We start from the raw sequence: 12,476 nt of genomic DNA on the forward strand, positions 1-12,476 counted from the left end.
TAATTTAAGTTTTAAAATGACACTTATATGTAATTTTTTTTTCTTTGCCTTATTTCCAGAGGCCACTTCCCTAATTCGGGACACGGTCATTCCATTTGATTCATTACCAGATACAGTGGTTTGGACTGCCACCCATCAGGTTGGTCTCTAAGGATGCTTACAGATCATTAGCTGCTCCGGGCACAGTTGTTGAGTAGGGAAAACTTCTTTGGAATAATGCCATTCAACCCAGGAAAAGCTTGGCTGCTTAGCAAGCCTTTCACAAAAGATTCAAAACTAAATTTGTGGGTGCTTTTTCAGTTAGAGTTGAAATTCCTAGTGCAATTGATGCTGAGGTTCTTGCCGTGATTGAGGCCATCCAAGTGGCATGTGTTCGTCGTTGGACACATATTTGGTTTGAGACAGATTGTTTGCTAGTGCTCACTTATTTTAAGTCCCCAAATCGCATCCTTGGCGTCTTTGGAGATGTTGGCTAAATTGTTTACATCAAGCTCGGCAATTGAATTTTTATGTTTTGCACATTTATAAAGAAGGTAATGAAGTAGCAGACAAATTGGCTAATTATGACGCTTTGCATGTGGGTATGCATAGAGTGAAAATACAACAACAATAGAACGTCTAAATTTAAATATTTTAATTTAGTTAACATTCCAGGTGTTTAAATTGTTGCAACTAAGCTTAACCATCTAACAGTTGAGATTACTTCATTGATGTTGTACCCAAAAAAGGGTAGGACATCATTTATGATTTTAGTTCTTACTATATTGTTGTCTAATTCCTCTAAAAAAAAATAATAATAAAAAGACTTCATAAATTGTGCAATTTACACTTTCAAAAGACTAATTACATGTCAAGAAAGAAATGCATGCAGTGGTTAAATCGGTGTCACAACTAGAATAACAATTCTATTACATGCAGCCACGTGCACGATTATCCAGAAATTTTACATGCTTTTAAATAGTGGAGCACAAGATTACAAAAAGACTCAATTAACACATCGTTTTAATGTGTACACATGTTTTATTATCTATCTTGGTCATTATTAATATGGACGCATGCAACCAATTTTATGTTTTCCTTATAAAAATATAGGTTCTTCGCATAAAAAATTGTATATTTTACAAAGAAAAAAAAGCATATTAGACGAGAACACTTGACATGTAGCTTCTATGTGGCCCTTATATGTAGAAATTTTAATTTTAAAAAGTTTTTTTTTTCTCAAGGAAAACCGATTAATAAGGAATTTTTAAATCAATATTTCCTTTTCGAAGCTTATCCATGGCTCTTAAAACCATGAAAATGGTGGCCAAAGCCAAAGGCCAAACTAATACAAAAGTATTGATAAAATAGAAAGAATGGTTAGGTAAACAAAAATTTGAAGAGTAGAAATCAAATTACATATTTGACGTTCCATTAATTAGAGGAAATTAAATGTATCTATCCCACAATATGATGGTGATGATCACCAATAAACTAATGGTTCCCAAAGCTTATTCAACAAAATAATTGATATTTAAGGAGTTAATTTTGAGTTTTTTAATTAGTGATACAGAGCCGCCTAATCCATGATCCATCATTGTCCGAGTACATATTAAAATGTGAACAGTAAAACTTGAAACCCAGTCAAGGCAGTTTTGTCATTTCACCCGAGGCTGAAAGGTGGCTCGGTCCGCTCTCATAAGGAAGCCAGAAGTGGTTTTCCAAATAAAAAAAGCGGAATCTCTCTGCAGGTCTTCTGTAGTTTTTCTCAAGAGAGAGAAATGGATATTTTCAAGAACCGCTTTATCTGAATATTTGGTTTACAGCAGGAAATAAAGTCGTCTACTCCATAAAGAGAGAGAAGAGAGAAGGAGAGAGAGCAAAACTAGGCTTTGTCTTTCCATTCAATTCCTCTCGCTTGGTCTCACTCCCCTCCCACTTTAATTCTCAACACAACAGCTAGCAAAGCCTCTCCTCTCTCCTGAGCAACACATCACCGACCCTTCTCGCTCTCTCTGTGGTTTTATATGAAGGTGTGAGAAGTATGGTGCCGGTGGGAAGTAACAGAGAGCGGTTTCGCCATTAATGGGGTTTTCGAGAGCTTTTGAGGAGGCAGAAGAAAGAGCAGGAGAGCAACCTCAATTGGAAACAAAGCTCGCTAGTTTCATGGCTTCCAGTCTTCAAGGAAATCAACTCAACCCGCAACAACAGCAACCACAACAACAAGACCATCATCATCATCATCATCAGCAGCAGCAACAGCAACAACAACAGCATCATCATGAAATTCAATACGGAATGATGCAGTCATCATCCTCCAACATCCCATCTGGGAACTTCATGTAATTTCATCATCATTACCTTAGCGTCTTAAATGTTTTCTTATTTGTTTATTCTATAATAACCACTATAAGATTTTATGTGTGTATATTAGGGGAAGCAGCAAAGACAGTGGAGCATATGATCTGGGCGAGCTAGATCAAGCCCTTTTCCTCTACCTTGATGGACAACAAGATCATCATCATCATCATCAAGCTCCTCATCACGTTCAAGACCAACGACGTAAGCGTCTCTGTCGTTTCGATTTTTCACAGAGAATCACAAGGCTGGCTAGGGGAATATTTTTTTACCCTTTTGCCTGATCAGATCAAATCACAAGAGATTTGGTTTTGGCCGGAGGTCACAGGAAAAGCCTGTTCAACAAAATTATTTTTTCCGTCTGCTTCCTTCTGTCCTCAGTACTTTTCTTTGACCGGATCCTATAGCAGAAAAAAGTACCATTCACAAGGAAATTCTCAATTTTCAAGGAAATGGGTTCCGTCTCTCTTTTTCTACTTCTTTTTCTTACCCTTTTTTTCTACTCAATTTCTTGGTGTTTGGAGCTTGGACTGTGACATAAATATTTCATGTAACAAAACCAAACTCATCATGAAATTCTTGCAAATCCTACATGTACTGAAAAAAGGTAGTACCATTCTGGATTTTTTTGGGGTATGGGTGTATTGTTTCTCTCTTTTTGATTCTCATACATCTCTTGTGCCCTCTTCTCTCTCTCTCTCTCTCTCTCTCTCTCTCTCTCAGTCTTGGACCACCCTTTCTCTCTCTATATCTTCTCATAGTACATACACATGCATATATAGAGTTTGGAATCATAAAAGTAATGCTTAATTTGTGCGAGTATTATGTACTGCAGATCAAACTAGCTCAGGAATGAGGCCTCCAACTTTGAACATCTTTCCATCTGAGCCTATGCATGTAGAGCCATCATCAACCAAAGTATGCATAAAAATCTTACTCTAACCGTTAAATTTGAAATTTTATATCCTTGTCTAATTTCTTGCTTGGTCGGTTAAGATTATTATTTTAATTTTAATTCTCTCGTAGAATAATGGGTTCGTTTTGTGGTTGGTATACACAATAGGGTGTTAGTACTGCAGGAATAGTTTCTTCTGCAACGAGTGGTTCAAAGAGACCATCAGAGCCATCCATGGAGTTGGCCAACCCACGCAAAATTGATGCTGCTGCTCCATCTGGACTTCCTGAACCTGCCAAGACTATCAAGGTATACATCTATACTAGTGGTAGTTAATTAATCAGTTAAATAATTGATTGGAACTGAGATTCTCTCATTCTGAACTACGTAGTGATTAATCAATTTATTAATGAATATAATTTTGTGTTTTCTTTGCATCTTGTGGCAGCGTGAGGGTAACCGCAAGGGACCAACTACATCAAGTTCAGAGCAAGAAGGACCAAAAACACCAGACCCTAAGGTGCATGACTAATCAATTTCCTCGCTTCACTTTTTATAGAAAAGATTTTCACTTCCATTTTCTTGTTTACCTGTAACAATGATTTTCGACTTGTGCTATGGTTATTTTCAAGCAGACACTGAGAAGGCTTGCTCAGAATAGAGAGGCAGCCAGGAAAAGCAGGCTCAGAAAAAAGGTAAGTCCCACCCACAAAAACTTAATTCCCTTTTTTTTTATTATATATATATTCTCACTGTTCAATGTCTTATTCTCTTTTGTTTTTCGATTCCAGGCATATGTTCAGCAGTTAGAGTCGAGTAGGATTAAGCTCACCCAGCTGGAACAAGAGCTGCAAAGAGCTAGAACCCAGGTGACATTTATATCCATCAATTAATTTATATAACTGAAAGGACATAATTATTATGGTTGATTTAAATTTGTTTTTCTCAAATATGTTTCTAAGACTTGGGTTTTTATTCTTATCTTTTTAGGGCATGTTCTTTGGAGGTGGTCTTGTAGGAGCAGAACAAGGTGTTCCAGTTGGTATAAACAACATTAGCTCAGGTAATAAATAATATAATGTTTATTATTATTATTATTATTATTATTTTTGCCTTTCTTTTCGCCATTTCTATAAGCTTGAAGGCCGACCTGATACCCATTTTTCATCTTTCAAGACGCTGCAGTTTTCGACATGGAGTATGCTCGTTGGCTTGAGGAGCACCACCGCCTGATGTGTGAGCTCCGAGCAGCTGTGCAAGAGCATTTGCCAGAGAATGAGCTGAGGCTGTTTGTGGACAACTGTTTGGCACACTATGATGAGGTGATGAACCTCAAGAGCATGGTGGCCAAAACCGATGTGTTTCACATTGTTTCAGGCATGTGGAAGACTCCAGCTGAAAGATGCTTCATGTGGATGGGTGGATTCCGGCCCTCTGAGGTCATTAAGGTAATTGCATATATGCTTATGCTTGATTAACCCTAGTTTAGCAACCTCTCTCCTCCCAAAGTCATTAATTTATCAACGCAAGTGCATGCAACACAAAATATGTGGCAATGAAATTGAGAAAAGGACATTACCAGAATTTATCGGACTCGATCAAAATTAGGTCACAAAGTTACGACTTTGAGAGGATAAGGAAAATTTATTATATTTGTCGGTTCTATATAACCGTTTTGGTGCAATAAACCTGCATGTGGGTCTAGTGTCATGCGGTAATCGATCCACTTGAATGTGATAAAGAGACGACTTCTGAATTTCAATTAATTCTAACTTCCGGCACTTCAAACATAGAAAAATATCTAATTGAGAGTGCAGGAAGATTAAAATTCGGGTGGCACAACCCAACATATAGGTTATATATATATATTTTCTTTTGGTCTAAATGGAAAAAACAAGGTTATTTATCATTTCTCTACTTATGCTGAATGGTGTGAAATTATACTATGAAAATAACAAGAGTAAAATGTTTTATGTCTTGGACATGTAAAATACAATGATTCATGGGTACTATAAGTACTTGTCGGTGGCAGTGGCAAAGAATATGGATCAATTTCAAATCTCATGATAGTGAATATCATGAATGACGAAAGGTATGGTGGAGGGTTTCTACTATAAGGTGGAGTTAGGCTCATTTCCCCAAAAGTACTTATATCTCTCGATCACTACGAATAATTGTCGATCAATCTCTGGAGAGACTGAGACAATTTCTTTGGGGCTTTGACAGTTCCGCGTACGGGTGTCTTCCTCTATTTCTTTCTTTCTTTGATACGTTTATACAGAACAAGTCTTGTTCTATATTCATATATATCCTTGGTTTCTAGCAAATTGATAACCAAACATAAAATCATAGCCAACAAATTCAGGTAATCACATTCATGATATTTACTGCACTAATTAATTAGATTATTAATTTCCACCTGTAATTAACAGTGTCGAGGTTTTCTTAATAGATTATTGTGACCCAAATCGAGCCACTGACGGAGCAGCAACTAATGGCTATTTGTTCGTTACAACAATCCACAAGTGAAGCTGAAGACGCTCTCACCCAAGGGCTTGAAGCTCTGAACCAGTCTCTCTCAGACACCATAGCTTCCGATTCACTGAGCATGCCCCCTAACATGGCTAACTACATGGGTCAGATGGCTTTAGCCATGAACAAGCTCTCTACTCTTGAAGGGTTCGTCAGACAGGTACATATTCCATCACTCTCTGTATGCAATAACTATTTACACTCTCAGATTTGTTATTTTAGAGTGACAAGTTGAGAATGAAAATAACATTACTACGTAATATATACATGGTGGTCCATTATGATATATGATCTTGTGGGGGTGGGGGCCAATTAGGAGAGGAATAATATCTGGTTGAGTTTGGGTTGGGAAATACCTACTCCAAAAACACGAACTACTCCATGTCTCACTCTCTTGATCATGAGGATGAGGTGGATGGTAGGTACATGGGAATCTATTTTATCTGCATGACTTGGTCTCTTTCTCATGAAAGAAATAAAGGTTGTCGATCTATGCATTATTTCCCTGAAAGCGACTTTGTGAATTCAGTTCAGTCCCTTCCTTCTACGTTTCCTTAAGTTGCGCAATCAAACATAGCCCATGCCCATTAATTTCAAAAGTTAGAAACACATTTAATGCACACGTACATCTTATATAGATAATGTTTTTATTTTTTTACCAATTTCCGAAGTAAAAATACCATATATTTAGTACGTCATGATATCAAGCTAGCAATCTAGCTATATATATTACATGCATCTTCAAACCAATATCTTGAGCATAGTACCGTACATGCATAACATCCGTCTAAGTTTGTCCATACTTATACGTACCGTGCATAGTAGTATTCTTATTAGAAGTATTTAGTTTTTAAGTCACCTTGTAAGATATTTATGAAAACACAACCGAAAACCATTTCACCATCATGACTACCTATACATAAACAGTGTAGACAACAGTTAATATTTTCATGATGAACCGTCTGTTAATCTGATACAATTAAATGACTAAACCATCTCTCATGTAATTGTTTTTTATGGATATAATTTCTAAAGATAATTTATATCTTGACTTGCACTCCATGTTTTAAGAAAATGTCAGAACTAGGGTTAGCAAAAGACGCGCTGTTTTCCTCTTTGTAAACTCCTGTGTTTATAACAAACAAGTTTTTCTGTTTAATTTCAAAGTGTGGAAGTGAAGGGCCAAGCTGGGGATCGGAGGAGAATAGAAAAATCAGTAGCCCGAGTTTCCTCTCGGCCACCTGTGATAGACGAAAACCCTCAAACCTAGACACGTGGCAGAAACCCATCTTCCTGGTGTCCACTGATATACATCGATCTCCATCGCAGAGATACCCTAGACCCATACCTGGGTATGAGATCATGGTCGTAACCGTTTGACTTAAACGCACCACGTAGCCCCTTGAACCATAACTCCTTTTTGACCCACTATTCCAAGACAAAATAGACTTCAGCAAAACCCTCTTCTTCCAAAACCAAAACCCTCCTGATCTTCCTCACTGTCATTACTGGAATAGTGGAATATAAATATTTTAGGAAATTAAGATATGGTAGCTGGGAAAACGTGGTCTGCATATTGGAAAGGCCAAGAAGTCTAAGTCATTGACATTATATATGCTAAAATTACTAGAGGAATATGGCTTCTTAGTCTCTGTATGTATTCGTTTTCTTTTCCTACCTAATATAGTCCGTTCTTTGCAAACGGGTCAGTAACTCTACCCCACGACTAATAATTACCAAGAAAATCTAATCCACATGCATTTCATTTTCTCACTATTAGCTAGATTATGACTTAGTTAACCAAATTTCTCAATCAGTCTCTTATTCTATACAACAAAGTCAAACTCCTGCTTTTGTAAACCTCTGAAAATACAAGAGTTTTCGGGTGAATGTTTTTCTGTCTTATAACTATGATGTAATTAATTAAATTAACGAAAACTTACGTAATGTGTGCTGCAGGCTGATAATCTGAGGCTGCAGACGATTCACCGGCTGCAAACACTCCTGACCACTCGCCAATCAGCGCGGTGTTTGCTGGCAATCGCCGAGTACTTCCATCGCCTCCGAGCTCTCAGCTCTCTCTGGATGGGCCGTCCTAGACAAGATCATCAAGGCTAAGCATCCAACATATCCAAGCTATAGCTGAGCTACGCAATTCGTGATCGTCATGGCTAGCTAGCTTCAATTAATTACTGTAATATTAGCTAGTAATTTAGAATCAAGAAAAAATGTCATCATAATTTTATATGTATTTGCCTTTACCTTAATTTCCTAGAGATCAGATGTATAGCTAGCTAGCTAGACAATTAAACAGTAGATTTAAATATCAATCAAGCACCTGTAGAATAAATTTGCTCTGTGTCCTTGGTTCTCGATCTCGTTGGGTAGAGAGATCGATATGATTTCGCAGACTAATCTGACCAAGAAAAGACCAAACTGATGATGAAAAGAAAACTAGCTTAGTTTGTACTTTGGAGCAATATTGACGACTAATGAAAGAAGAATGGAAGGTCTTAAATTTCTTGCTTGGTGCTGATGATCATGTTTACTTAGGGAGAATAAGACACGATAGGGAGAATTTGACCGTTGAAATTTGAAAGTGAAACGTGCAGGGGGAATTGGTGTTGCAGCATATAAGGCATTCATATATTCCGCCGACTAAGAGCATTTCTAATAGAGATGTCAAAGTGTTTGTGTTAATTTCAAATTTAAATGTTGACGTGGCGATTGTCATTTTGACAAATTTCTACTCTAGAGGATAGGTCAAATTTAAATGTTATTTTATTATTTATCAGAATATTTTATAACAAAAAAAAAAAACTTTTTGTAACAAAAAAAGAAGAGAAAATTACCTTTTCTCTATCTTCTCAGTCTTCTTCTCATTCTGTTTCACTTCATCTTCTGCACCTTTTTCAACCCTACTGTTTAACTCTACATCTTCCCCTTTCTTTAATTTCTCTCCTTTTTTTTTTTTCAAAAACAATAACACATGAATTTGCAACATTCTAAATTCCAAAATATCTAAATCCTCAGTTCCTCCAAAATACAATTACAAATGGAGGAGGACAGAGAATCAGACAAAGATTTTGGGAGACTACAAACTCATCCCCATATTTTATCGATCGGGATACAGCCTATGTTGCATCCCCGTCGTCAACGAAAAAGGGCCGACCTTGCTGCTCCCAAATGGCTCATCTTGGATGACGGGGTTTAATGTCTGACTCAACGGAGACCCACTGAAGAACGGCAGCGATGAAGCCAATTGCTTAATGGATCTCTCACCATCACTGTCCCCTTATGGAGAGTCAAATTTGGGGCCTAGATGTTCTTGATTCTTTTTGGTCTGGATGCGAAGAAGACTGAGAAGAAATGAGGGAGAAGGTAGAATAAAAAAAGAAAAGACAGGGAGAAGGGGAATGTCAAATCCACTTAAGATTTGACATATTTGTTGGAGGGCTTCTCTCTTTCATTTCTTACCGTTGGGTATTCCACCTGGCAAATAACAACACAGTTGGAGTTGCTCTAAGAGTGTGTTTGGATGAGGGAAAATATGATGGAATTTAATTGAAAGTGAGGATTTCATAATTCCTACAAGCTAATTCCCTCGTTTGGCATTATCAGACTGAAAATTTTAAATTTCTCTGTGGAAAAAAAAAACGAAGGAATTCATCATTTAAATTCCTCACTTCAATTTCCACCAAAATAGGTGTCATTTACGAATTCCCTTGCAGTATTCAATTTTCATTTCCAAAACAAGGTTTTTTTCTACTTAATTTTTTTATTTGTCTTAAACTTTCTTAATTTATTACACATTTTAAATCCTAAATGGATGCAACCAAACAACAGAAATTGCAATTCATGGAATTTTATATTGATGGAGTTAAAGATTCCATCATTTATAAATTCCTATGGATTTCATAATTTTCTCATCCAAACGCACCGTAAGAGCATCTCCAATGGAGATGTCAAAATACTTGTGTCAAATTCTAATTTGAAGGCTGATATAGCAATTGTCATTTTGACAAATTTCTACTCCAATAGATAGGTTATATTTAACCATTTCAAAGAAAAAAAAAAGATAAGTTTGTTTTAGGAAATTAAACTGAAATTGAGAGAGAATTGAGTCGTTCTTTCATTGATAATAGGGGTATCTTTATATAGAGGATTACAAGCATAGAGATAGACTAGTACATGGAAACATAATCGTACAATGATTGAATACCTACGAATATCTCTAAGAATATTTCTAACATAAACTCTATTACAACTAGAGCAAGTAACTTAGGGTTTGGGCCAGACACATATTCTGGATTTACTTGAACACTCCCTCTTGTGTTGCCCAAACATGGTGCTCCTCTCGTTGCCTTGTCAAAAACCTTGCCGAGTAACAAAAACCCAGTGGGACAAAAATAATCTCGGTCGAAGGAGAAAAAGAGTACAACACACCCTTCTCGTTTCGAGACTATACATGTAGACATCTCCCCCTGTTGTCTTCATCTCCCCTTGATGACTACAGTCGTGGGAGTTTGGATAACCTCCACAAACGATGCTATCAACATGTTTCTTGAAAGTGGAATTTAGGCAATGACTTAGTGAGCAAGTCTGCCACACTGTCCTCAGATTAAACCTAGTTCACTTTGATCTTGAGGAGAGTCTGTTGTTGCTGATTATGCTTGGTGTTGTCGTTTTTGATGTAGCCTTGCTTCAATTGTTCAAAACAAGCAGCATTATCCTCATAAATGCTCGTAGACTCATATGTAGTGGACTTCAAACCATAATTACTTCGAACATGCGTAGTTATGGATCCAATCCATAAACATTCACGAACCACTTCGTGAAGAGCAATAATCTTTGCATGGTCCGAGGATATAGTGACAATGGTTTGTTTGTAGACCTCCAAGATATCGCGGCTTACCCATGGTGAACACATAACCAGTTTGGGAACAACCTTTGTGTGGGTCAGAGAGGTACCTAACATCAGCAAAACATTCCAAAATACTAATGTCATTTTGGGATGGGGATAGAGGACGCAGGCCAGTGTTGGCGACGTTCCTGGTGTGTGATGGGTCCGAATCCATCATCTCTCTGTTTGCTCAAAAATTGTCTCAGCCGCGTGTTACTAGGCCGAGGACTTCTTTGGCTTACACGTGTCCTTCTGGAGTGGTGACGTGTGCGTGGGCGTGCCAACTCGCGGCCGGTAGGCCAAGCGAGGTTTTGTTCTAGATTGTAGATCTTGTGCCGATCTGACTTCTGATCAGTTGATTGTGGGCAGAGGAAGGATCGATCTCGGCCACGGGATTCTCTCTGCCTTGAATGCAAGGACTTTAGCACAGATCGGCCTTATCTAGCCGCAGTGTTGTGTAACTCGGTGACTGAGGTGAAAGTGAAGTGATGATGATTCTTTTTGTGATTTTGTATTTTATATAAAGTAAATAACGTAAAGTAAACAACACGAAATAAATAACATAAACGAAAGTGCAGGTAAAGACAAAGTAAAGTGCAGGAAAGATAAATATCGGTAAAGAAAGTGATAAGATAAACAAGTAAAGATTGATAAGTGTTGCTAAAATGTTGAAATGTATTGAGATACAATTTGTGTAAACGCGTAGAGCGTTTGGTCGAGGACCTCTAACAATGAATCCTATGGTCCTTTTTATAGTGAAGCTAAACTACTGAATGAAGGAAAAGAAGCAATCCCAGTCTTTACAGCCAAGACCGCATTGATTACAAATAGAACAATATTCATGTTTGTGATATTTTTGACGTTATCAATGATTGATTCTTTCATGAGCAATCAATTAGGCCTTGTAACTGATGATTGGCCGTACAACCCATTAATGCTTATCAAGTTGATTAAACCAAACTTTTGTAACGTTTCTCCTGACAATCATGCTCTTTAATGTGCCACGACTAATTAGCCGCAGTCATTCATTATGCCTTGTGGGTCCGCGGTTATTCATTAAGCCTTGTGAGTCATTTGATCTCAGTAACGGTTCTCCAAACACATTATCTTCTACCATAAATTTGATAATTAACTTTGTAAATCTTTAATGTGTCGCGGCTAATTTGAGAATCAACTTTGTAACTCTTTAATGTGCCGCAGTCATTCATTACACCTTGTGGGTTGGGCCCACCTATTTGCCACTTGAGCCTTGCCAAATATTGGTTCAAACACTCTCTATAGGGATAAAGCATCTCATATATATTAGTCGTACATCTCTAGCATCGAAAGATATCTTTTACACCAATCTCATGGCGTCACATTGGCGCAGAGCTATACTTAGCTAACAAGTTCACAGCATATGAGATGTCCGGTCTTGTGCATTGAGCCAAGTACAATAATCAATGTTCTAAAAATCGGCCTAGGCAGCGCCTAAGCGTTGAGCGGCTGGCAACCGACTCAATTTCTTCATAATCGGGTGAAGTAGTCGGTCAGCATGTAGGCGAGAATTCAACAGGATTGGGTGGTCCTAGGCTGGCCTAGGAGTTCCTAGTCGGGTTTGGGCAGGGCTAGGCACTTGTATTCTCTCTCATCTGAGTCGTCTTCTCTCTCTGTCTCTGCCTCTTCGGGTCGCGACCTGACCCTCTCTTCTCAGTAGCCTCTATCTCTTTGTCAGCCCTCTCTCTCCTCTTAAGTTTTCAAACTAGTTATGAAGCACGTACAAAGTCTTCAAGATCTGTGCTCTATAATAATGGCTAGAAAGAGAAAAAC

At 37.8% G+C, this 12,476-nt stretch overlaps 1 protein-coding gene across 2 annotated transcripts; it reads left to right on the forward strand.

Annotated features, from left to right (window-relative positions):
- Positions 1 to 1,700: 1,700 nt before the first annotated feature.
- Positions 1,701 to 8,191, forward strand: LOC112191656 (bZIP transcription factor TGA10). Of its 2 annotated transcripts, none has more exons than XM_024331048.2 (11): positions 1,701 to 2,321; positions 2,414 to 2,541; positions 3,173 to 3,255; positions 3,401 to 3,541; positions 3,681 to 3,752; positions 3,868 to 3,927; positions 4,024 to 4,101; positions 4,223 to 4,295; positions 4,418 to 4,680; positions 5,685 to 5,924; positions 7,724 to 8,191. In XM_024331048.2, the coding sequence occupies exons 1-11, from the start codon at positions 2,065 to 2,067 to the stop codon at positions 7,880 to 7,882; spliced, it is 1,554 nt and encodes a 517-aa protein (XP_024186816.1). In that variant the 5' UTR covers positions 1,701 to 2,064; the 3' UTR covers positions 7,883 to 8,191. The 2 variants fall into 2 exon arrangements, with proteins under 2 accessions (XP_024186816.1, XP_024186815.1); XM_024331047.2 differs by having other exon boundaries at positions 1,702 to 2,321; positions 4,409 to 4,680; positions 7,724 to 8,186.
- Positions 8,192 to 12,476: the final 4,285 nt, after the last annotated feature.

This window comes from Rosa chinensis, chromosome 3 (assembly GCF_002994745.2).
Source record: "Rosa chinensis cultivar Old Blush chromosome 3, RchiOBHm-V2, whole genome shotgun sequence".
Classification (NCBI taxonomy): Eukaryota; Viridiplantae; Streptophyta; class Magnoliopsida; order Rosales; family Rosaceae; genus Rosa; species Rosa chinensis.

Coding starts and splice junctions, on each gene's coding strand:
- LOC112191656 (XM_024331047.2), top strand. CDS start 2,065: ATGGGGTTTTCGAGAGCTTTTGAGGAGGCAGAAGAAAGAGCAGGAGAG. Junction 3,256..3,400: donor TAGAGCCATCATCAACCAAA/GTATGCATAAAA, acceptor TATACACAATAG/GGTGTTAGTACTGCAGGAAT. Junction 3,928..4,023: donor AAAGCAGGCTCAGAAAAAAG/GTAAGTCCCACC, acceptor TTTCGATTCCAG/GCATATGTTCAGCAGTTAGA.